This window comes from Anas acuta, chromosome 3 (genome assembly GCF_963932015.1).
Source record: "Anas acuta chromosome 3, bAnaAcu1.1, whole genome shotgun sequence".
NCBI lineage: Eukaryota > Metazoa > Chordata > Aves > Anseriformes > Anatidae > Anas > Anas acuta.
Window position 1 is genome coordinate 41473143 of NC_088981.1, and position 25326 is coordinate 41498468.

A 25326-nucleotide genomic window follows, 5' to 3' on the forward strand; every position below is an offset into this window, starting at 1 on the left:
TAACAGAGCTGCATACATAAAAGGAATTTAAAATGAGGGAAGAATCTGGACAAAACTGAAATTAAAATCCAGCAGTGTACTGCCTAAAAGGATGGAAAGTGGAAGCAGCTAGCAGGTAGCAAACATCAGCAAGAGCAGTTGTGATTGCCATTAGTTTGAAATTGGTGGGAAATTAAAGCCAGAATACGTTCTCACAGGGATCACCTTGGTCATCTAAAATGTGTTTGTTTTAGGGGGAAATTAAAAAGTTAGAATCAAAGATAGGGTTGTCTGGGAGAGGTAGAGAAACCTGGTGTCTGATAACCGTGGGTAAATGTTCAACCACGGGATTGTGGATGACTGTCCTGCAGCTCTGAATGAGCAGGGTTACATTTCACAGGAGCTAGTGAAGCATTTAAAGAAGCTAGTGAGCGTTTAAAAGTCAACACAACCCATTAAGGATGTGAATGTAAGATTCAATGATTTGACTTGCTTCTAGACAGCCAAAGCTGAGCAAGCAGTAAAGGAGCTGCTGGTGACAAATGCTGAGAAAAGGAAAGCAGAATCCCAAAGGTTTCCGGAGGATGACTAGCATTTAACTCCGAGTAGCACTTGCACACACACAAAAAAAAAAAAAAAGAAACCAAATGATTACAATAGCAGGCATCATAAAATACTGGGACACAGAAAAATTGAAGTAGTGAGAATTAGTTACCCAGTCAAAAAAATTAATTGTGCGGTTACCAAGGCTAGATGTAGCTTCAGAAAAGGGAAGAAAAGGAGCTCCAGTGTAATGAAAGGATTACAAATTATGAAATAAGTAATAGGAGCTATGTCAAAAAAAACCATCACAAACAGAAAAGAAACAGCATCATCTAATCAGGGTGTTGAGAGCTGAGGAATAAAAAATGAAGTGGAGGAAACCGATGCCTGGCTGGGTCTTTAACAATAAAAAAATGTTTTTAGCCACTGACAGCACAAAGGGTGGAGGACTGACCAGAACTACCCTACAGCAGGAAAACTTCACAGTAGAAGAGGTAAAAGAGTGACCCAAGCTGTCACTCTGTTATCCTGCTCTCCCCATCTCCCCAAAGGCTATATAATGCTGGCTACTTACATTTATTTGAATAAATACAGTATGGTGAAAATGATGTCTAAAAGACAGTCATAGTAACTACTGCTTTAGGGTCATAAATTTTGAAAGAAATTACTGTGGATGTCTATGAGTTTATTTCTCAGTTTGGGACTTAGAGTGAAATACTAAGTTCAATTTTATCTTAGCTGATTGAACCGCTCTTAAGCAATCAGAGTATGGTTTTGAACACCCATCTGTGCTATTCCTAGAATACAGTGCAAATTCAAAGATCAGTTGTTAAAGTAGCAAGTCAAAAGCAAAAAGCTAGATGGCTTTCTGTAGTGATAAGCTATAATTTACGTAATTAATGTTCACATTTTAATTTCACTCCAGTAAAGTTTAAAGTGTAACTAAAAACTATGAAATTTGATTTTGAAGTAACTATAGTTTAGTGTTTAATACTGTAGAGCAAGGAACTTTTTATAATTATTGAGTTGAAGTGAAAACTACAGCAAATTCAGTCAAAATACAGTGTGTGCAACGTTTCAGGGCTATCGGAAAGTGGGAAATCAGTAGCGCCTAGTAAATATTTTTTGTCATGCTTTACCCTGTGACTAGCTGTTCAAGCACGTACCACATCGGTAAAGGAGACTGGGTGGTTGTGGGGATTGCTCGATGTTCATTAACTATTTAAAGCTCCTGTGAGCAGATAGCTGGGGGCCTCCAAGACACCAGCTTGTTTTTATGTCTGTCTCCCAGTGGGCAAGTGCCCCTGCTGTAATGAGTACTAATTAATAATTTTTCCAGGAACAGTGACAAAGAACTGTGGATTGAATGCATGTGGAAAAATTAGTTATTCTGGCTCAAAAAGCTGAGTTCTCAAATCATGTTCTTGGCGTGCAGTGGGACAGGATTTGCTTCTTTACCTCTCTGCTCCTTTTCTAGACTGTGTAGCAGTCTCTAGGGAGCAGTTCTAGGGTTGAGATGTTTCTGGGAAAGAAGTTTTCCAATGCACTGACATTCCTAGGACTAAATCAGACCTTTTAGGGCAGAGAAGTAGTGCAGAAGTGCTGGAGTACCAGCACTTCTCTTTGATCCCACTGCTTCACTTGGACACCCCAGCTCTACAGCTCTGGTTTGGCAGGGGACGTGCTACTATTATTTGCCTTTCCCAGAGTATTGTCATGTCCACTGCACAACTGTAATCCATGCAATTTGGCACCTACAATTCACAACTGATGACTTTATGAAAAATTGGTTGAGTACTTCCATTAAGGTAGGGAAATCTTATTAAACCTCTGATGTTAACAACTTGATCACAGGGGTACAGGAAGCAAGTCATAATGACAAAATTGGCTGGCTAATATAATGTAGTTGTGTAGATTATTATAGGATTTGTACAAAAGGGAATTTGTTGCTGGCTTTTTTTTTTCTTCCATACTTTATACCAATAGTAAACATTTCTGTTTTGTGCTGCTGGGCTGAGATATTGAATCTTCTTGTCGTTAACAGGTACTTCTTGCAAATACATTGGTTTGTGACTTTTCAGTGATAAATCAATGACATGAGGTTCCTTCACGTTTTTATTGACTGGGAATTGTTTGTATATTAAATAAAATAGTTTTCTCTCATAACAACATAGATAATATCTGAAAAGATTATTATCCCAGAGGGTAGGAACCTCTCCATGCAACAGTAACTACCTTGAGTCTGTATTGGAAAAGACAAAAATCTGCTAAAACATGTGAGCATTATGCTGACATTCAGCTCTTGTGTCAGAAAACTAGTACACGTTTTCTGTCATTTTTCAACATTTTCCTGATGAAATTGTAAATGCTACTACAGAATAAAGTTTACAAAAGTTATCCCAGATAAAATTAGATGAAAATAGATTGGATATTTTCGTTATTTAAACCAACAAAATATTGATCCTACTATATTTACTAGTGGAACTTGAAAAATGAAGGTGGGGTGGGAAATAGAAGGGGACTGGGGATTTGCCCTTGAATTTCAAGCTGTTTGGGGTTGACAAATCTTTTTAAAATAAACTTTTCTGAAGTAATAATCTTCAAATCTTGGATTCTTAGTGTTAGCAACTCATCTGAATAGCCAGGCAGTAAAACTGGCTGGGCAGCATTGTATTTCAGTGGCGTGAGAACTGCATGGATCTTAATAAAATCAGAATTATTGCCACGTATAAATGACAGTCTGAATTCATATGTATCAGAGGTCCATGGCATTAAAAGTTTTTTTTTTTTTTTTTGTCTGGAAGTGGAGTTGATGAAGCAGAGGCACCCAAACAAAAATTTCAGAACTGCAGTACAGAGATTCCTTTGATGTAGGGGTATTTTCAGCTGCTTACCTTTAGGTTAAATATACTGGTAGTGTTCTTCTAAGAAGTCAACACCAAATACTTGAATAATCCTCACAGATGTTAGTAATTTAAATAGAAAAGGTACTGTCGTTCCTACAAAATAAATACATAGTAGGATGGAAATAAAAAAAATCAAATGTTCAAGTGTAAACAGATTCTTGAGGTAAGTCCATGGAGTACTCATTGTCACATTAGGAAGGCACAGTGAGAAACAAAAGCCAGGGAAAGAAGTCAGATTATAAATGGCAGGGAAAAGGTAAGTGCATCATTTAACAGTCTTGAGGATAAACATCATAAATGGTTGGTTAGTTGGGAATGTAAAGTAGGATAAGGAAGTGAACTCGTCAAGGAGTGGCAAGAGGCAACAAAAGAGATGTAAAAGCAAAGGCAGCAAGCTTGAGCTCTCTTCAGATTCAAGTCAAAGACTGTCTCTGAAATTTGTAACAGGGATACGGACAGACTCTAAAATAAATAAAAACTCAGGAGTAAAACAGAAGATAAGACGTAAGTCCAGTGATTAAACAGGAACTCAAAAAACAAACCAGAAATCAAAAGCTAGCATCAGGTGGTAGTTCAGCCATTGTAATAGAAAAGGGGATGTGGCATACAGCAGTTCAGCCAACAGAACAGAAAAGGAGAGGTGGCAAATTCTTCATTATCGTGAATCTTTAAATCAAGATGTAATATGCTCATTTGTTCAAAGTTTCTTGACTGTGGGTCCAGCCCCTCTACTCCTTCCCCACTGTTGGAGAATGCAATCAGGGAGTTGTGAAGCATGGAAAATTTACTGCTCTCTCTTCCCTACTCTTTGCACACCCTTACTCTTCAAGGTCAAGTAGCTTCCATCAACTCCTTGAAGCTCTCCCAGATAATATAGATTTACAGTCATCAATAATTCTTAAACTATTTTATAATCATGAAAATCTAACTTCAGTGAGAAACTTCAACCTACAGTAATGGAGAAAGGGCTCACCTCGTTCTGATCACTATATTTAGTGACAGAACAGTGAAACAAATGCTTTGTTATACCAATTAGCTGATAAAAGTATGTGCTGCTATTGGCTGTGACTGTTTTAAGCAACTATTTGTAATGAAGCACAGAACTATTTTCATGAGGGAGAAAAACTTAATGTTCAGCTAGGAATGCATTTTGTACTTGGCTGTTTCTGTAACACATTATTACTTCTACCCTGGACAAGTTTTATGAGTGCTGCATTTGCTGCTTCTGTTTTCTTTTCTGCTTTTGACAGCAAGTTTTTTTTTCCTGTGCTGTTCAGATTACTTTTGTGTTAGGATACTGATGTTGATGCTGGGCTCTAAATACCAACCAAGATCCGCTTGTTAAGAGATTCTAGTAGTTTATTTGAAAAGCTCTTCAGTAAATTCAACAATATATTAAATGTGCATGATGTGGTCTTAAATTAGCTTGTATTACTTGTAGCTACATTTAGCACTTCATACAAATAGTTTAAATACCATATTTTAATCTTAAATACCATATTTTAATCCAGGCAGTGACAAAGTGTGATTACATTGTATATCCTGGAAGATTGTTTATTACAAGTTCACTGATGTCTTTATACTGATTAGGAACATGTAGTTGTGCCAAGAAATCACCATCTTTGTCTGACAAACTGTTTTCCAGTGCATGAAGTTCAAGATCAGACAAGTCAGGTGGCAAGTAAGAGCTAACTTGAGTTAGTGACTGGCTTTCTTCTGTGGAGGCCTTCCCCTTTTCTATGTTCTGATCAGTATCAGTGCCAACTTGCTTGCTTCTCGGTGTAGATGCTTGTTTAATACGCTGATCAACTCTGTTCTTGTCCTTATCGATCCGTTGGGCTTCCTGCTCTTCATCTAATAACCTTGTCCGAATGGAGGTATCATGAACTACATCAACAGATTCACCACTAGTTCTTTTGCTGTTTATTAACTTGCGGTTTCTCTTCAAAGAGTGGACTGGGGATGAAGCTGACTGCACTGGAAGAAGATCTGATGTACTTTCAGCTCTTTGACTTGCCTTTGAAACTCTGGACCTGATGGATTCCGGTTCTGTATCTGACCAAGGTTGCTTTGGGCTTTCAAGCCAGAGGGGTTCAGGACTGCTGTCAAAAGCTTCCAAGTCTCTGCCTGTACACTCAGCACTAGTGAAATCTTCTGAGTAAGCTGTGTTGTCAGGACTAACAACAAAGTCGTCTGAGTATATGAGTTCAGAGTTCTTCTCAACACTTGTGCTGGGGCTTGGTTTGTGATCACTTACAACAAAAACATCATCGTGCTCTGTGGTTTTACGATGAAGTAAGTGTATTTCTTCGTCATTACCATTACTTCCCTTCCCATTAGCATCTGATGGGACAGCTGCTGGGAGATGGACTTTCAATTCCCTTTCCTTGCGAGCAGACTTTAATATGGTTTCTCCCGGTAAGGGGGCTGTAGTTACTTTGCATGTATGTTCTTCACTTGCAATCTCATTGTTCCTCAACAGCCTTTCAACAGCCTGCTTCTGCAGGTCAGGGGAAACATCTCCTGTGCTGGGAAGGTCCTCTTTGAGAGCACTGTTTTGTGATGAAGTCTCAACAATTTCATCTAACTGACCATCCTGCTTTGAACTGCCTGCATTGCTACAGTGCTTGTAAGGAGCCACGTGTTTTTCTCCAGCATTTCTGAGCAGCTTTCTTTTGGATGGAGGACTCCTCTCCTTCAACATCTCCACCTGCTTTTTTCTGTACTGCTCTCTCCGTTCAAGCTGTATCAGCTTCTCAGGGTTGGTCTGCTGCAGCCGTAACCTCAGTGTATTTGTCAGCCCATACAGCAGTTCCCTCCTGGGAGCTCGGTTCTCTTTAGTTTTGCAGTTCCTTTCAGATCCCGTCTCTCCCTGGGGTGCAGCTTTCTTAGGTCTTCTCACAGCCTGTGCGGACTCCTGGGTGGCAGCCTCCTGCTGGCCTTGCTTGAAGGGAACGCTGGCAGCTCTGCTGTTCCCCTGGGATCTCACAGGTTCCTCTGCAGCTTTGAGGACAGGGGAGCAGCTGGGGGGCTGTGGCTGGGTGCTGATGCCCTTTGGGGCCTGGTAGAGCGAGGCCAAATTTGGGTGGCTGGCAGCAGGTGTGGTGTGGCCGGTGATCAGCGACAGCTCCGCCAGCAAGGCGCTGAGCAGCGGCAGCTGCCCCAGGGTGGCAGGGGGCTGCTGGGGGTGCAGCAGCGAGGGCCCAGCGCTGGGTTGTGGGGGGCTCTGGGCTTCGCCGTGCTCCTGGGGGCTGTGCACCACCACCACACGCTGCTCTGGCCCCCCTGCTGCTGCTGGGGGACGCGGCTGGGCCGGCTCGCAGCGGTAATAGAGCACGGGTGGGCAGATGATGTTGCCCCCTTCCTCTTCTTCCTCCTCCTCGGAGGAGGAGGAAGAGGAGAGGTGCGGGGATGCAGCAGGGGGGGCGGCCGGGCTGCTCTCCCCGCCGTCCCGCAGCCTGCTGAGGCGCACACCCAGCGCCAGCTCCCCGACGGGGCGGCCGGCGGCGTCCCGCAGCGGGAAGCGGCCGCGGCGGCCCCAGCAGGAGCCCGGCCCGGGGGAGCCCCGCAGCCGGGCGGCGGCGGGGGTGAGCGAGAGGCGGCAGGAGCCCAGCAGGCGGGCGGGCCGCGGGCCGGGCAGCGCCAGGAGCAGGACGAGCAGCGGCTGGCGGCGGAGCGCGGCCCGCAGCGAGCCCCGGCGCCAGCGGAACAGGCAGCGCTTGCCGCGGCCGAAGGGGAAGGGGCGGCCCGGCAGCGGCGGCCGGCACGGGGAGGAGGCGGCCGGGGGCAGCAGCAGCAGCGGGGGGAAGTCGAGGAAGCGCAGCGCCACCGCCGGGCGCAGCGCGGGGCCCGGCGCCGCCAGCCGCACGGCCGCCACCAGCAGCTCCAGGCAGTACAGCCCCTCCCCGCCGCCCCCCGGCATGGCCGCTCCCGGCCCGCGGCTCCTCCGCGCCGCCGGCTGTTACCGCCCGCACCGCGCCCTGCAAGGCGCGCTGGGAGCTGTAGTCCTGGGCACGGCCCCGTCACGGAACCACGGAGCCCTCAGGGTGGAAAAGTGCTCCCAGATCACCTGCTCCAACCGCCCCCCTACTACCACTGTCACCCGCTAAACCATGTCCCTAAGCACCACGTCCAACCTCTCCTTGAACAGCCCCCAGAGGGTTCGTGACACCACCACATCCCTGGGCAACCCGTCCCAGTGCCTGACTGCTCTTTCTGAGCAGAAATGTCTCCTCACTTCCAATGTGGACCTCCCCTGGCACAACTTGAGGCCATTCCCTCTAGTCCTGTCACTAGTTATCTGTGAGAAGAGGCCGGTCCCCAGCTCCTCACACCTTCCTTTCAGGCAGCTGCAGAGAGCAATGAGGTCTGCCCTGAGCCTCCTCTTCTCCAGACCAAACACCCCCAGTTCCCTCAGCCGCTCCTCACAGGCCTTGTGCTCCAGGCCCTTCACCAGCTTCGTAGCTCTTCTCTGGACACGCTCCAGGGCCTCGATGTCCTTCTTGTAGTGAGGGGCCCAAAGCTGAACAGAGCACTCGAGGTGCGGCCTCACCAGAGCAGAGCACAGGGGGACGATCACCTCCCTGGTCCTGCTGGCTACACCGTTCCTGATACAGGCCAGGCATGCTGGATGTCTTTCTGGCTACCTGGGCTCACTGCCGGCTCATGTTCAGATGAGTATCTACCAACACCCCTGGATCCTTGTCCTCTGCTCAGCTTTTGAGTCACTCTGTCCCAAGCCCGTAGCACTGCATGGGGTTGTTGTGGCCAAAGCAGAGGACCCGGCCCTCAGCCATGTTGAACCTCATCCCCTTGGCCTCTGCCATTGATCCAAACTGACCAGGTCCCTATGCAGAGCCTCCAAATGTAAAGTGTTGTGAAGCAGGAGTGGAGTTAGTATGGAACTAGTCCCCAGGGACATGATTCTCAGGGTCCTGGGCACTCACCAGCCACTGGCACCTCCCAGGGCCATGGGCACCCCCAGGAAACCACAGTGGGACACGGGCACCCTGCCAGGATGTGGTCTCTCCTTCTGGGGCATGGGCGCCTGGGCGGCACCTCGCAGCTCTTCTCTCCCTGCCCAGCTCCCTCGTTCCTCTGCAGGTGTGTTCTCTACACCCCCCACACAGCAGCCCTCACTTGCCCCACTGCCTCCCACGTGGCTGCTGCCCCAAGCCCCTTGGTACCAAAAGGACGGACACAGGTTCTGTAGGGATGATCTTTATTGAGCTGGGAGAAGTGGTCTGCTACCAACAGAAATTTTCCGGAGTCTCCCAGCCAGCTCTGCTGCACATGCGTGCTCCTGCTGTCCTCTGTGGAGCAACAAAGCAGAGCCACGTCCTCTGGGATGCCAGCGGTCCCAGCGGCACCTCAGGGAGGATGGAAAAGGAGACTCCTCCTCAGAGGTCCTCATGAGATGAATGGCTCGCTGTCAATCTGAAGAGAATTGACTGTCAGGTGGCTGAAAATGCTGTGCCACAATTACTAGCCAGGCACTTCCTTCCACCTGCCCCTTTTCCCAGTGCGATGCCTACCCTCTCACGGGCCTGAAGGTCCTAAGCCCAAGGGCTACCCCAACAGGTCGTGGGCATTCCCTGGCCACTGCCATCTTACAGGGCCGTGGGTGGTGGCCGGGCCACGCGCCCCTTTCCCTGGGTCATGGGCTCCTCCTATGGGGCAACCCCCAGCCACGGGTTCCGAGCTCCTCTCCCCCCTTCTCCTGGAGCATCAGCCTCCCCAAACCCATGGCCAGCAGCACTCACTCGCCGCGCTCCCTTTCCTGTCACCGGTGCACGGGATGCACGCTCTAGATGAATTTGCGGAGGGGGCACACGAGGGCTGTTCTTTTCCCGTGCTTGTTTTGTGCCTTCTTCCTCCGACATGGCAGCCCAAGCTGTTGCAGGCGGAGCTGGTAGAGGTGCTTCAGGCACCTCACCATGATGGCAGTGTTGGCCTCCGTCCGTCCGAGCAAGGCGCCATCATCCAGAGCGTCCTTTCCCCGGCGGTCTGTCCAAAAGGAAGCTGAGGCCCGCCGGCCCGTGCCCTGGAAGCAACAAGAGAAGCGGCACAGTGAAGGGCAGGGACGAGGGCTCACGAGGTGGCGAATTGTCCTGCTGGGCTCGGCTTCCTCCGGAGCTTCCAGCCTCGTAGGACTGCTCCGGGCAGCCGTGGGGGCTCACAACAGCTGGCCCTTTCCTGCACGCGGCGTCTCCAGCACTCACCTGTCTGAGGCGTCTCTTTACTCTTCTCCAGAGGCTGTGGGCAAGCAGCCCCACGCCAAGGGAGCAGATGGTGTCCCAGTGAGTGCACAGCAGCCAGACTCTCCCGCCCAGGGCAAGGTATTCCCCGAAGTGGAGCAGGTCGGAGGGCTGGTGCTCGGTGCCGATGGGATGTAGCTTTGGGCCCTCTGAAGGGTCCACGGAGTTCAGCCTGAGCCGGATCCAGCTGGGGCAGCTGGAAAGCCCGAGGCTGCAGGGCCAGTTGGAGACCTGGTGCTTGGCGCCTAGGCTCCGGCTGACCCTGACCCTTTCCCAGCAGTGGTGGCCGCAGAGACCAAGGCCACATGCCTGGAACACAGCCACGGCCAGAGCCGTGACCAGGAGGAGAGCCAGGATGAACTTCATCCTGCTCTCTCCTGGTGAACACAAATTGACACTGGGATGGCTGTCACGCTGAGCAGAGCTCCAGCAGTGACCACCAGCGCTAGCGGCAGTGACCAACAGCACTAGCGGCAGTGACCAACAGCACTAGAGGCAGTCACCAGCAGCACTAGCAGCGGTGCCCAGCCGCAGCCTGCCCTGAGGTCACAGGGCCTGTTGCCGGGAGATGGGCAGGCAACAAAGGCGAGGCTGGGGAGGACGCGGGCAGCTGGGCTTCGAAGCCTGCTGCTGCCACTGCAGTCTGCAGAGGGGGTCTGTCTGACCTACGGGGCGGTGGGCCTGAGCCCCCCGTGTTTGGGACTGTGCCCTGGATTTCGCAGTGAGAGGGAGCCGTGGCCAGAGCCACATCCAAGCGGGGCAGCCGTGGCACGGTTCTCCTCAAAACCCTCCTGGGGGCAGAGCGGAAGCCCCTATCAAGAGGAAAGACCCAAAATGGCTGTTGGTTGAATAAAATTGTAGAATCATTAAAGTTGGAAAACATCTCCAAGATCACCTGCTCCAACCACCCCCTACTACCATTGTCACCCACTACATCATGTCCCTAAGCACCACGTCCGACCTTTCCTTAAAACCCCCCAGAGGGTTCGTGACGCCACCACCTCCCTGGGCAACCCGTCCCAGTGCCTGACTGCTCTTTCTGAGCAGAAATGTCTCCTCACTTCCAACGTGGACCTCCCCTGGCACAACCTGAGGCCATTCCCTCTGGTCCTGTCACTAGTTATCTGTGAGCAGAGGCCGGTCCCCAGCTCCTCACACCTTCCTTTCAGGCAGTTGCAGAGAGCAATGAGGTCTGCCCTGAGCCTCCTCTTCTCCAGACTAAACACCCCCAGCTCCCTCAGCCGCTCCTCACAGGCCTTGTGCTCCAGGCCCTTCACCAGCTCCATAGCCCTTCTCTGGACTTTTTCAGGTGTGTGTTTTCACCAAGGTGTCAGGCCCACATGTCCCACGCTGCCAGGCACTTGTGAAGGGGGTCAGCTGCCAAGGCCCCAACGGTGCTTTCCCCGCCCAAAGCACAAGTAACTCAGCCCCTTAGGAAGGGCAGGGTCTTGCATGCGGCAGAGGAGTGCTGCTGGAGGCAGGGAGTGACTAAGTTTATTTCTGCTTGTCTGCGGCATTTCCCTGCCCCCCATAAATAAAATGTCCTAAACTGATGGTGTTCAGTTACAGTCGCAGTATGCCCTCACCATTCACAGCTGGAGTGTGCCTGAAAGAAAGACTGATCCTCTCTCCCTTTCTTCTTTTTATTCCCTCTTTTTTTTTTTTTTTTTTTTTTCCCCATTTCCTTCCTCTGCCAAATCACAATCTCTTTTCAGAAAAGCAGAAACCAGAGAGAAATGAATAAAGAACTCTTCATTGTTGGCCAATTCCCTTTTTCATTATTATTTAAAGGATGCCTTTCATAAGCTGTTCTGAGAAGACAGTTAAGGAATAGACCTCTGTATTGTGGCCAGGGCTTCAGAAGTAAATAATTAAGTTCTTCTGTTTTCCTCCATTGCCTTTATGCTGAGCATGTGAGTCTAAGGACTACAGGTCCTCTGCCATCAACGCTGCTAGTGTTCGGCTATTCTCATTGTACTGACGTTGCAGCAGATGAAACAAATAGCCAGTCCATTCCCATGCCACGTTCATCTCCTGTCATCAGTTGTCTGTTTTTCCTTCTGTTTCCTTTTCTGCAAGACTTTTCCCATCCCAGGAGGGCTTGACAATTTAGTTGTCATTCTCTGAAAAGGCAGAATGACAAAAGACCCCTGATATGCTGAGGGCAACAAACATTTAGCAGTGGTCGAACAGCTGCTCTTAAGGTCCCCAGGGAAGATGCTGCATCAGTGTTTTGCCCATTTTACAGATGGGCACACTGAGATTATGAAGCTTAGTCCATGATTTTTAAACTCTTTATTTTGAAACTTTCAGCCTGAGCAGATAAGAGATGCAGCTTTGTGTGGTAACTGAGACTGAAATTAGGGGCTAAATTCTGCAGGAACCATGGCTGTATTTTAAGTTGCTGAGCCTCTGCACTCCCAAGAGTTTCATGTGAAACTGAAACTTTCAGTTTCATGCATGTCCCTGAAAATCAGCCTTATTCCTGTATTTTATTCTGTACATGCAATATAAATAAAAATTACGGAATACTTGTGAAAACTGTAGGTGTGAATAAGCTGTGGAAGGTCAGTCAGCAAGTTAGTAATAGAACAAGTATTCAAACAGAAGGGGGTGTAGATTTTAAGTTTGTTCCCTTTGCTGTGTATTATTAACTCAGTCGTCTGAGCACATTTCTCTTCAAAATAAACAGAAAACAACGTTTTGTTACTGAGGCGCGACTCAGAAAAAAAAGGCAAAAATCATTTTTCCAATAATCCCGGTGTTTGGTACCCACCTTTGTAAGGAGACTTGAGATAACACATTTTTAGACTGCATGTCACAGAGGAGCTGTTTAGGGGCTAGGCATGCCTCAGACGGGCAGGGTTATGGTAAGTTTCATTACCTGCTAGTGCCCCAAAGACTGCAGGTAGCTGTTAAGATCTACCTTAGTCACATTCCATAAACTTTCTTTGAATAGCTCTGTTTCTTTTCACTGCAATCTCTCAGACCAGACATCAATTTGTCTGTTTTTTTTTTTTTTTTTTTTTTTTTTTTTGGTTTTGTTTTGTGTTTTTTTTTTTTTTTAAATGACTCTAAGACTGAGAATTTTTGCTGAGTCGGTGAAGTCTTCCAGTGACCTTATTTGTTCGTTTGAAGCACTAGCATCTCATCTCAAAAAATTCCAGCCCAGACAATTGGTATCATTAGCAGCAGCTCAGCAACTTTGGTTCAGATCTTTTGAATGCTCTGAAATGTCTCCCTTTTGCCCTTAACTTCAGTAAGATTTCAGATTTATTATCTCTCTGCACAAAGAGATCTCGCTATACAGTTGTATATCTGTTTGTGGATGAAGAAGTCTGGCCATTTAAAACAAAACAAAGCAAAAAGATCTTGAGAAAGCATGGATTATGCTGAATCTGCAATGACATTACCTGTTCTGATGTCGTTTCTAAAGACTGCATTTTTTACAGATCAAATGCAGGAGTAAGGAGCTGGCTATAAGATGCTGGCTATAAAATAGTTCTGCTCTGTGCAGAACCTGCAGGGCGATGCTTGGAATTCGTGCAAATATTTAGCCTGGTGGCACTCTGATTCAGAAGGGGGTCAGACAGTCTGCTGGAATATTCAGCTGCGATGTAACAGCAGTTCTTAAAATACTCCGGCTTAAAATACCACCCAGAGAAGACTTATTCAGTCTTTTCTCAGTTGTCTCTGTTGAGTCAGCCACTTGTCAAAGGGTAATAAACAGGAAGAAATTCAGGAGTAAGAATGGCAGCTTTTGATAACTCCTAGTTTTCACTTAGAAAACTATGAAAAATGAAGAGTTATAAAATACACGAGCAAAGCACTTTTTTTCAAAAATATTTGCGATTTCTCTCTTGAAGAATCTAGAAAAGGTTTCCAAAAGGAATAAAGTCAAATGGGAATATTAAATCTATTCCAAAATTGCTGTTTGTATCTGCTTCCATATCTTTTGCACCATTTGCAGGGATCTTTGCTATTTCCTGCATCCAAATTCTACTTCATGCTCCTTAATTTTGTGCTGACCCAGTTCTGATGTTGTATGGCACAGTCTAGGAACAGCTCTAATGGTATTTAGCACAGGTTTGTTGCGAAATTTCATTGAAATGAAGGATATTGGGGCCTGTTTACAGTTCTTGGGGTGTACTCTCCTGTCCACGAAATGCCCCTCAAGTAGGGTGGTCAGAAAAGCTGGTACAAAGCCCCTTCAGATGTACAGCTCCAAAACATCTCCCCTCTTAAATTGCTATCCTAAAGATGCTTGCCAACTGCTCTATTTCAGATTGATAGCTCTCGCATTTATTTTTGTTCTCGACCATGTTTAACAGCCTTTGGGAAGTGTTAAAATAAACATTATTGGCCCGGTCCTGTGGCCCTTCTCCATTTGGCAAACACCAGCCCATTTCCCATCCCTTCAAAGATTTCATTGCTGTCCTTCGCGTTTTACTTTCCCAGAGTGGTGAGAGTTCAGGCTCACGGCTTTGTTTCTTTCGCAGAGTCAGCAGGGGAGGCGCACAGGATTGTTTTCTCATTACGTTGGGGTGTGGGGAATGGCTGGCCTGTAAGGCATGTGTGAATCTGTGGCTTTCGCAGCCAGCTTGGAAATGCAACCCACACCAACTCGCCTTCTGATTCCAATTTTCTTCCCAATTAATGGGACTGTGGCAAAACAGAGCTTCTCCTTCTGTAGTGAGCAGTCCTCTTTCTGGGATCTGGGGAAGCTCAGCCCAAGCAGATACTTGGAGGAAAATCTGGCAAGTCATTCCTGAGGCAGAATGACGCGGAGAGAGAGAGCCAAGAGGAAGCAGGATGTCACAAATACAGGAGCCCAGACAAGTGTATGGAACACAACAGTGCGACATATCCATAAGGGTCATGTCTGCGGGGACTTCCTTTATTTAAACAAAGTGCTTATTAAAGCCAGTAGACATTTGCTGAAAACAAAACAACAGTGAAAGGTCAACCTTAGGATTCAGTCCATTGAATATTCCTTGCGTAATGCCCAGCAAAGTGGATTTCCTTAAATAGCTGGGTGCCTTCAGCACATGGAGGCTTTACCATCCAGCTTTCCATTTATTTAATATAAAACATCCTGAACTCACTTGGTATTAATGAAATCCCCCCTGGGTTCACAAGCCATCATTCAGCATTAATTAGTGCCTCGCTGTTTACATTGCGATGCTCCCCATCCAACAGCTGGGAAGCTCTTGGAAAGTTCACAAAGGGATCCGTTTATTTTGCTTGGCTTCGTGGTCGCAGCCCGTACCTGCCACGCACATACACACCGAATGACGGAGGGATTCCAGGTGCTCGGTCATCCAGGGAGGGCTGCTTAATCGTGACAAAAGGCGTGCACATTTTTTTGTGACGCAGGGCAAATCTGCACCAAAAGTTTTCTTCTGGGTGTAGGGGTCCTTACAATTCCCGTTGTAGTTGTATAGGACAGGTCCTCAGCCCCTCTCGGGGCTAGCAGCAGGCCATGTTTTGTAGGCAATGATTTTTCAGACTCACCCTCTCCTAAGAAGCTGCATTCGCAGCGTTCCTCCAGCTTAAGCTGGGAACCACTAGGGGCAACTTGCAGTACAGATATCTGACAGAGCCCCTGACAGTGAAAGCTCTCGTGAGCCTCACGATGGTTTCTAAAGTCAATTCAACAGTTAGATGAGATTTCATTAAAATAAAAAATTGGAAGTGTCTGCAAATATTTGAGTAGGAAACAGTTAGTACTGTGTGCATTGTACCATCACGCTGATGACACTCATTGTTTAATCTGCCATAATTACCATTGTAAACTATGTTTTTGCAAGGGTTTACAGTACAGCTGTTTTGTTCGCTGCACATTCTCAACCTCTGAGCTGTTTCTCTTTTCCCTTTAAAATCAAATTAAAATCAATTTGACTGCGCTGGGAGCTCTCCTTCAGAGACAGCAAAAGAAAAAGAGCCAAGGATGTTGTTACAGCTGAGCTGCAGAGCTGGACCAGATCCTCTGCTCTGGTTGGGCTTGAGGCTGAGCGATACCCGAGTGCCTTTGCCTGGCAGGAAGGGGGCAGGAATATTCCTTCACATGTAGTGAACGGGAGGCACGGAGCTGCTTGCAGAGGTGGTAGAACGAGGAACCACGTATTCCTGTGTTTTGCATGGCCCTCCTTGTTTTCCAGGGAGACATGGTGGCAATCCCATGGTTTAGCGAGGTGGGAAGCTGTGTGAGAGATGGCTCTTAATGAACATTATGCCTGGCTTGCCTGGCAGCTACAGGTTTCCTTGAGAAGATCTGATTTCTCTGTGCCTGGTTCCTCGTATAAAACCCAAACAGTGTTTCCAAGATGCTGGGTGGGTCAGTCCCCCCTGAAGGGCACGGCTTTCTGGGACGCACCGAGCACACAGCATCCCTGCCAGGCTTGCAGCTCTCTGCCCTGGGGAGCAACAGCGAGCGGATGGCTTTGCTCACTCCCAAAACAGAGTGCTGCAGCCCCGTGGTGAGGCCGCCAGCCCTCCACAGAAGGGAGCAACTCGTTATTGAGGGACCCGACCCACTCCTTCACATGCTTTAGGAGCGGGCGCTGCGGCCCACGGGGAGAGGCTCAGGGAGGTCGGCACATCCACGCAGCTCGCTGCATTGCCATGCAGGGCTCTCAGGCTCCAAAAACGTGGCAGCCTGCCTGAGCTAATTACCTCCCCACCTCTGGAGAGGGCTAGCCCAGGCACGGCTCGTGCTGACACAGCTGTCCTGCTGCCGGTTCCTTGGCTGGCTCTGACTGGGGGATCCCAGGGCTGGGCTCCTTCGCAGAGCGTGGCTGTGCTGCTAGGAACTTTTCGCAGATAGCAGCAGCGCTGGGAAAGTTTTTATTGCACTGCTGTGCAAATAGGCCTGTGGGCCATAGCTGGGGAGGAGAAGAGGCTCGTTTCTTCCGTGCTATGCTGTGTATCTGCGTGGGCAGAAAGACAGAGCGCTGCCTGTTTCGAGCCTCCTGACACAAGGTCAGATTAGGGCCATGCCAGCACAGAGCCCTGGGCGGCTGAACTCGCCTCTTGCCTAACTCCACTGGCTTTCTGAGCCGGTTCAGGGATGTCTGTGGCCCAGTGAGGTCGGTTACAGCAGCCGTGATTGCCCTGGCACGTGATTTCCTGGTTTTGCTGGTGTGTATTTTAAGCCTATTGCTATTTCTGTGCAGTTTCGTGCATTTCCTATTTGAACCGTTCCTGTCGGAAGCAGGCATTGTTTGGGAAGACATGGCATTAATTACTCTGTGAATTATTTGTTGTGTGGGTGCCGTGGAAGAAATAGATGGGAACTATTCCAAATGGTCTTTAATGAGTTCAGTCATCCAGGATCCTGATTTCCATCTCATAAATAATAAACTGTCCTCAATATGCTAATTCAAATTTGCTTTTAAATTGGTTATTTTAATTTTGCAGGGGAAATAATCAAGAAGAAAAAGTTCTGTAAGATGCAAGCCTGCCCTGTCTGTGTGGCAGGGCACTCGGGGGTTGCAGTACCTCACCCTGTTCCCATCACTCAGTCCTGAGACAGTGAGCGTCCGACCAGCCTGGTAATGGTTTCTCGTCCTGAAATTCAGAACGCAAGGAATGATCACATATCTGAAACCTCAGCTCCGTAAGGGGAGGGTCCTTAATATAACCTTACACGGCGAGCTGTTTGCCACCTCCTTTTGATGGGATCTCCAGCCTCAATTTCCGCTCCTGATCATTTGCTGTTTGGGGCCAGGGAGGCCAGAAGAGCTGCTCCGACAACAGACCTAGCCTCTGGCAAGGTAATAGTGTGTGCTCAGCACCAGCACATCTGCTTCATCAAATGCAACAGCAATGCTCTCGTAGACGAGTCTCACCCGGTTTTGCAGGAGCGGGTGAGGATTACTAAAGAAGCCTTAGATGTGCTTGTACGTGCCAGTAACTGGACTAACGATCTACCACTCTGCTAACCATAAACAGCAATATTTCTGCTCCATGCGGGTGGATCATTGCGCTCAAGGAGGTTGGTACCCATGTGACAGTTAGACGTGAGGTTGATCTGTTCTGAAAAACCCCTTTTCATTTGGTTGTTGGTTCTCAGCCTTTTCTCTTCAGTACACACATATCCTCATTTTACATGAGCCTGTCTGTAAGTCCAGGCTAAACAATAGCACGTAGCACAGTGCTGCAGAAATACTGAAAGAAAAGAAGGATTGTATTTCGGACGTATATTAGCTGCTCACACATCATTCAGATTTGTTAAGATCCGCTAACAGATAAATAGAGGGGAACAGAAGGTTTGGGTGGTCCTGCAGGCACGTCTGAATGGAAACACGGTTGTAGAAATTTGATTTCAAGAGACAAACCAGTGAAAAAAAAAAATAATAAATCCAAACAGGTTACTCTATTTCCTGCCCTGGAAGGAATGGCAGCTTTTTGAAAACATTAATATCCTCAGTCAGGCATTGCAAATATTAGTTCTCAGTTCCTTCAAGGGATAAAAAGAGATAAAAATAGAAGCCACTCTGAAACCTCCCAGAGGCTGACAAATGCATTCATTCATTTCTTTATAATGACATCTTTCATGAAGGCTTTAACACTGGAAATTCTCTGAGGAGGATTCCTTCCCCCCAATACTTCTCACTTCTCCTGAAAGCTATCTGTATCATTGTGAGCAGGCAGGGGGTAAAATACTTTCGGAAAACTCAGCTGTGCTTTTGTAGGCTGACAGGAAAAAGGCTCCTTCTCCTGGTGCAACAAGAATTTGGGCGTTGCAACTGGAAAGGCGTGGGAGTTGTAGGGGACAGCTGTAGTGGGACAGCCCGCGTGGACGTGGGATGGCCATGCGTGGTTCTCAGCAATGGGTAAGCAAAGTGCAAGCCTTACATCTCAAGTCTGTGCGTGAGGAACACGAGGAGCCTCTTTTTGTCTGTTGACTGTACAGGAGACCAAGGTTCCTTAGTGGGCTTGGCTGAACGTCTAAAATTGAGTGGGATAATCTTGATTTCTGTGCTTCAGTCTTTGGGAAGGCTGGCAGACAAACAGAGCAGTCAGTTGCTGGATTTTTTGTACACAAATTTTAAGAGTCTTCTTCTCAACCAGAAGAATAAAGCAAAGCCCAGCACCTTGCTGACATAGTCACCGGGAGTTAAAGCTGAAGCCTGATTTGGGATCATTACAGCAGGTGGAACTCATCTGACCAACTGCAGGATGAAAATCGAGATGAACTGCACCCCAAAAGACTCCCTTCCACTCCTCACATGGTAAACGAACCTGGGGCCAGTAGCTCAGTGGTAGTCATGTACATCTAGAGCGACAGGGGGTCAGCCACACAGCTGAGCTGAAGCTGCAGGCCTGAGGGGCACCACCCAAGTCATGGCAGCGCTATGGGAGGCAGAGAGGCATGCTGCAGGCACGCAGTCCAGTCCGCCGTAGATCATCTCACCCCAGGACACTGCATGTTTCCAAGCTTTTCACGGCAATCTGTGCTAAAAGACCAAATGCCACAACAGTTGTGCCACTGGAGGAGGATTGCAGAGCTCAAGGGCATTTCCAGGTCCTTCCAACTATCAGGAGATTTGCTGGGTAACATCTGCAGATGCTTCCAGGCTTCCAGACCATGCGCAGTGCTGCAGAGGAAGAGACACGAAAAGCAGCAGTCTCTGATGAGCTGGTCTGGAGGAGAATTGCTTCCTGATTCCAGATCTGCTGGTTAGCTCAACCCTGAGCATGCAAACAAGAGCAGACAGCCGATACCTCAGGGAGCACTGATGAACCTCAGTGACTGTGTTTACACCCCTAACTGCCCCTACGTCAAGTAAAATACTGTGAAAAAAAGATTAAGGGGTAGGGAAAAAGTATATTGCTCAAGAAAAACATCAGCCCTGGGAGTATTACCTCAATTGTTCAGCTGTGCTGGTCTAATTCTGTAATTTCCCATGTACAAAACCAAGTACTCCAGTGGGGGATTATTTCTTTCTTTTATAAACAAAAGCTCTGCTTTATAATGTACTGCTGCTTGGCACAGTCTCTGGTTGTGTAAAAGGCAGATCTTTAAACAATGTGCTGTGATCTTATCTGATCTGCAAGCTGGAGGATATATCATCGATATAATTTGTGGCAGGGTGTTTGCATAGATGCGGTGAGCTTTGCTGCAAACTGCTCTGAAATCACACGGGCAAAAAGGAGACAGTATTAGCTTGAATAAGTGAGGCTGGCAGTTTAACAGCTCAGTGCGTGCATTCTCCTTTCAGAACAGGCAAGCACGGAGCTTGCAGGTATTTGAAGCCAGCTGAGGGGAGCTTGCTGATCATGGTCTTTGGCCATGAACACATTGGATCACACGGGGCACCAGCAAGTACACAAAGAGCTTCAGCTGTTGCCAGCAGGTTTGCTTGTGGCGGGGTGACTCCATTGCTGGTTTCTGGGGGGTTCCTCTGTGCCCCAGGGAGGGAGCTGCTGGGCTGGGGGCGTCAGTAGGCGAGCAGTGGCATTCTGCCCTCCCAAACAAAAGGAATTGTTTCCTCTGCTGGTGTTCTCCAAAAAAAGCTACAAATGAATGGACGTTGCCAGCGCTGCTCAGGAGACCAAACTACATTATTAGAGTAGACCCTTCTGCCAAAATATCTGTGTCACTGCGAGGTACTCCTCCTGGGTCGGGGTCGAGATCCATATCAGTATAATTTAGGAAAAAAGTGCAGCTAGAGGTGTCGGTGAGTCTACTTATACTGTGGATAAAAACATACTGTAGTTCTACAGCAGTAATTCTGGCCACTTTCACATGTTCTTTGTGTGCTTGAAGAAAATAAACTGTGCTGTAGTGCACAGAAGAAAAGGCTTCTCTTCCTCAACAGTACTTAGAGCTGTAACCCAGCAAGAATACTCGGGAAGCTGGAAACATCCACTTTGCCCAGACAACTGAAAACTTTCCTTTCTATCATGCCAGGGGTTGCACCTTCTGGAGCCCTGATGCTGTAATGGGGTGCGTGAAGGCTGGAGATAATGTAAAGCTCCAGACCTGCAGCTGGAGCTTCCCTGGTGTCAGAAGTGTTGGTGTTGGTTATGCTCCATGTCTCGCTGCTTTGTAAGTTGCAGAAGATTTCCATTTCTGCTATAACACCCTGTAAAAAAGAAAGGAAAAAAAAAAGCACTGAAATCACTTGTTAAAATTCCTTTTGGTCTCTCTTTTTTTCTTTTATTTCCCCCATATTAGTTAGGAATGGTAGAGGTGGATTGGGCTTTGGACATTTTGATTGTTTTGGGACCTTTTTGGCAAGGGCAAAGCATTAATCACACCCCAAATTCTGCCTGCTGGCTGTTGGAGCGCCTCCCTGTGCTGGTGTACAGGCCTGTCAGAGCTGGGGGAGCTGTGCACACACGTGGGCATTGGATGTATGGGCTGTCTTGCTGGGATGGAGAACTGCTGAGAGATAAAAGAGTAACAAGCAACAAGGTTCTGCCAGATGCAAAAAGCAAATGAGCAGAAGGAAAACAAAAACTACTCATTTTTGCTGACATTTTCTCTGCATCGTCTTTGGACAAATGCAATATTTGAGTTAACCATGTTGTCCTTTCTTCCTATCCTTGAGTTCATTTGTGTCTTTGCATTTATTAATATTTTTTGTCCCATTATTGGCTTCCAGGGGCAGTAGACCAAACCTGGTTTCTGCTCAAAGCTGTAAGTCTCTTCCTGCCAATTTTGCATAGACAGAACTCCAAGCTGGACAAGTGAGTTTATTTTCCTCCCTAAAAATTCAGAATGTCCTTGCCTGCTCCTGGGGTCCTCCACTGGCTGCTGTTTTGGTTAAATTCAGTCTTTGCCTGGTGAGGGACATCAGGCTTCTTCCTTTGAGAGCTTGCTCCTGACCTGAATGACAAAGAAACTGAAGCAGGGACGGGGTGAGGCTGGGGAAGGTTTGCTCACTAACACAGCATTTTGGAGGCCTTCGCTGCCTTGCTCCCAAGTCTTTTGGTTCTGCCAAGTTTCTTGGTGAGAGCCGCAGGAGTAACAATAGAAAAGTAGGTCAGAAGTAGATCTTGTAAATCCACTCAAAGGGCCAAGAGCACAATTTGTGCAGAAAAAGGAAGAAAAGAGAGGAAGGAAAAAAAGAAATAGTAAGACTTTGGGGTGAGGTAGGGGTTCATGTGTGAACCATGGTGTGTAATTATGCACCTGCTTACAGATTGCTTTCTTACAGGGTCTGAAAAGGACTTCAGTTTCTTCAACAGGGCTTTCATTTGCGCTTCTGAATCTCTTATTGTGCAGTTGCCCTGCTAGCAGTAGGACCTGCCTGCCTGCCTGCCTGCCTGCAGGGGTTTTGCCTGTCCCCTGGGTGAGCAATGTGCTGGCCTCCTGTATACACATTTGAAGCGTGTAGCTGCACCCCTACTGAGACCCAGGGAAAAGCAACGGCAGAAAAACAAGAGCTTTGGCAAGACGGACGGCTTCCTTTGAAATGTGGTGGGCATGTGATTTCTTTAAAGGGGAGAAAATCAATGGAAGGAATTTTTAGGTTGGAAAAAACACTGTCCCCGGTGTTGTCTTTGGGAGTGAGCTTTCAAAACACCTCCTGGTTTGGGCAACACGCTCTGCTTATCCAACACACACGCAGTATACACCTCGACTTCTATTCAGCTAAACTCTTTGCCATGCTGGCGAAATTTCTTGCAAATAGCTGGTGTCATGAGTTTTTCCTATTTAGGCATAAAATCCTAGGAGGTTCCTGTAACGCACAACTTAGCTCCCAATACACTGAGCTATAATCTGATTTTAAGCGAAACCTGACTGTGGCTCTGCCAGCACAACCACATTTGCAGCTAGCAGCCTGCTAGCTCCCAGCAAACACTGTGTACATCTACATTATGAACGTATTTCTTCTGCTTTTTATTAGAATCCTCGCTGGCTGTTCGGGGGGCTGCCGTTCATTTCTCTCTGATTGCTTTTAACCTGTTTTTCACTTTTGTTTTTCTAGCAGTTAGAATACAAATTTTGAACAGCGTGTTACTGTGATACACAGGCTCAGCTGAGGCAAAAACCCTTTGGCACACACATTTAGTCGGAGAAAGTGGGATTGAGAGGGGAACAGGATTTATACTTACTAGTGTCATCCTTTCATGTGGAAATTTCCCCTTCAAAACGATTTTGCATTCGGGACAGCATCCTGTAGATCAGGCACTTTCTGCATTCGGTGGTACAAGCCGGCACATTTCCCCATCCTCAGTCAAACTGAGTGCTGCTTGCTGCCTGCTGGGTCTCCCCTCTCAATAATTAATACGTCAGTTGATAGGCAATGAACATTTTATAAGGGCCATTTACACAAATCGGAGCACCGTCTTCCTTGCATCTATCAACGAAGGGCTTCATCCCTCTTCTGCAATTTCTCTCATTTTCCCTTTGCAAGCTGGAAATCTCTACCAGGAAAACACGAGCAGGAGGCTCTTCATTATCATCATGTCGAAAAGCTGTACAGGAACACTCAGCTTAGACAACTACATCTCTGCGGAAATGTTTTACCTCCTAGGGTTACTGGGACAGCATTAAATTTACTGAGAGCTTAGGGAGATTTATTTTTCCTTTTCTACTTTTGCTTCCTCCTTCTGACAGCGTTTTTCTCAGTACCTAGCCTCAAGTTTCCCCATAGCCCATCGCTGAGCCCGTGTCCTTTCGCAGTGAGGGTGCAGACCAGTTTTAGCTGCACAGGTGCAGGGCTCCAGTAAACATGCAGGAATTACAGGTGTACAGCACTAAAGCTGCTCTGAAATTTGGGTTGTGTTTTGGTTTTAAGGTTTATCTGAAAGTCTTGGCAACTACTCTTTAGACAACACCACATTTGTCTGAAAAATAAGTCTGGTATGGACAGGAGGAGTTGTCTGCTTCAGACTCCCTCCTCCTGCAGCTACATGCCCCATAAGGTTAAGGATATACCAACGGAGGAGCGGGGAAGTTGTACACTGAGGAGTAAGGAGCCTGCAGGAGTGGTAATGATGGACAGGAGCTATTTATATTTTGGGCAGTGACTACAAAAAGTCCACCATGGAGCAGCCCTGGACCGCTGGCTCTATGTGTTTCTGTGATGGAGGAGCCTTCAGAGAGGAGCATGCAGTGAGTGGCCTCACGTGGGTGGCAGAATTGATTGGCCTGGTGGAAATCTTCCTGCATGCTCACTACTGTGAGTGAGGCAATGCACATTTACTGTCCTGACAAAATGTTTGCTGCTCAGGTGGAGGTTTGAAATGCTCAGGTTTTTGTTTGACTTCTATTTGGCCTTGAAGCATGGCCGTGAAGGTGCTGCTTCCAGATCGCTGGAGGTATCTGACCCACCTGCCAGGTGCCTTTGGTTTCTGTTTGCTGAGCTGTTTCTGTGTTGTTGCTTGGTCTGCTCTCCATGTTCCCTGGGCAGCGTGGCCGCCTTGCCCAAATCACGCCTTGAGAGCAGCTGCCTCCAGCCCAGGGTCCAGCCCATCGCACTCAGCAGCATCCTGGCAGGAAAAGTCTCCCCCACAAAATGCAGTGTGTAAGCTGCAGCACGCGGTGAAAAATTTCATTAGTTTAGCTCTTGGCATTTTATGCTCGATTTTCACATGCTTTTCCAATTGAGCACAACACTTTCTGAGCTACATCAGACTCTTTTCCATTTTCATTATGTTTCATTTCTTTCCCTCACACTGCGTTTCAGTGGCTAGCATTTCCCAAGTGTTTTCTAAGGGAGCTGTATACTCTTGATTATAGTAAGTATATCACAGTTTATGCAGTTTTACGTAATTTGCTATTTGTAGTGTACATTAACTTCACATTCCTTATGAGTTACAAAATTGTGTTTAATAATGACTTGCATGCTTTACTGAGTAGGTTTTCTTTCACCGGGATCTTAATGCTGGGTTTTACTTATAGAAAGCCCTAACTGCCCCTTATCTTTCTCCCTCCCTTTTGTAATTATTATTATGCTTAATTTCTAGGTCATTTTCAACCACAGCTACAAGGCAGGCCAGTGAGGAGTTACGATTTAGATAAAGTAGAACTGACAAATCAGTTCCTATTTTGGGGATGGGCACAAAAATATATGGCATGCTGTAAAGCTGTTGTTGTTGTCCTTCAGCCCCTCTCAGATGGGAGTTGCTTGGGGAGGGAGAGCGATTGAGTCTTCTCTTTTTTTTTCCTTTCTGTAAGCAGTGTGATGTGTGTATATGGATTGCTTACTGATATGAGTCAACTGTATGAGCAGAATAACAATGATCTTACTGTGTTCTCACAGGAGTATTTCTCAAAGATTTCCTATATACCTGAATTTTGTCCCCCATCCCATCGCTCTCTCTTTTAATTAAATTTCCCCCAAAATTGATTACATCTAGATTTTCCCGTGGGGCTGTAGAAGTGAGTTTACTTTTATTCTCATATCTGTAAAGCTTGTTTTTTAAATCTTTTCCCTCTGTACCTCTTTTTTTTTTTTTTTTTTTAAGAAGATTTGCTGATTGCGATTTGATTACCTGTTCAGCCTTTTACAAATTATGTTACTTTAATTGAAGCCTAGAAATAGAAATCCAATAAGTGGCTCTAAGTTAACCTCAGAAATGTTTGATTTTGTATTATTCTATTCTATTCATCTCAAGATTCTGTGCTATAATAGATGATACTTTTTAAGCCTCCATAGAAAGTATTAAATTAAAATAAA

At 47.1% G+C, this 25326-nt stretch overlaps 1 protein-coding gene across 1 annotated transcript; it reads right to left on the reverse strand.

The window, feature by feature from the left end:
* Positions 1-4757: 4757 nt before the first annotated feature.
* On the reverse strand, positions 4758-7510 carry MAP10 (microtubule associated protein 10). The gene has a single exon (XM_068676780.1). It carries the CDS (start codon positions 7348-7350, stop codon positions 4957-4959), a length of 2394 nt encoding a protein of 797 aa, XP_068532881.1. The 5' UTR covers positions 7351-7510; the 3' UTR covers positions 4758-4956.
* Positions 7511-25326: the final 17816 nt, after the last annotated feature.

What these genes read in the sequence shown, in the direction of transcription:
- MAP10 (XM_068676780.1), bottom strand. Translation starts at nt 7,350, where the DNA reads ATGCCGGGGGGCGGCGGGGAGGGGCTGTACTGCCTGGAGCTGCTGGTG.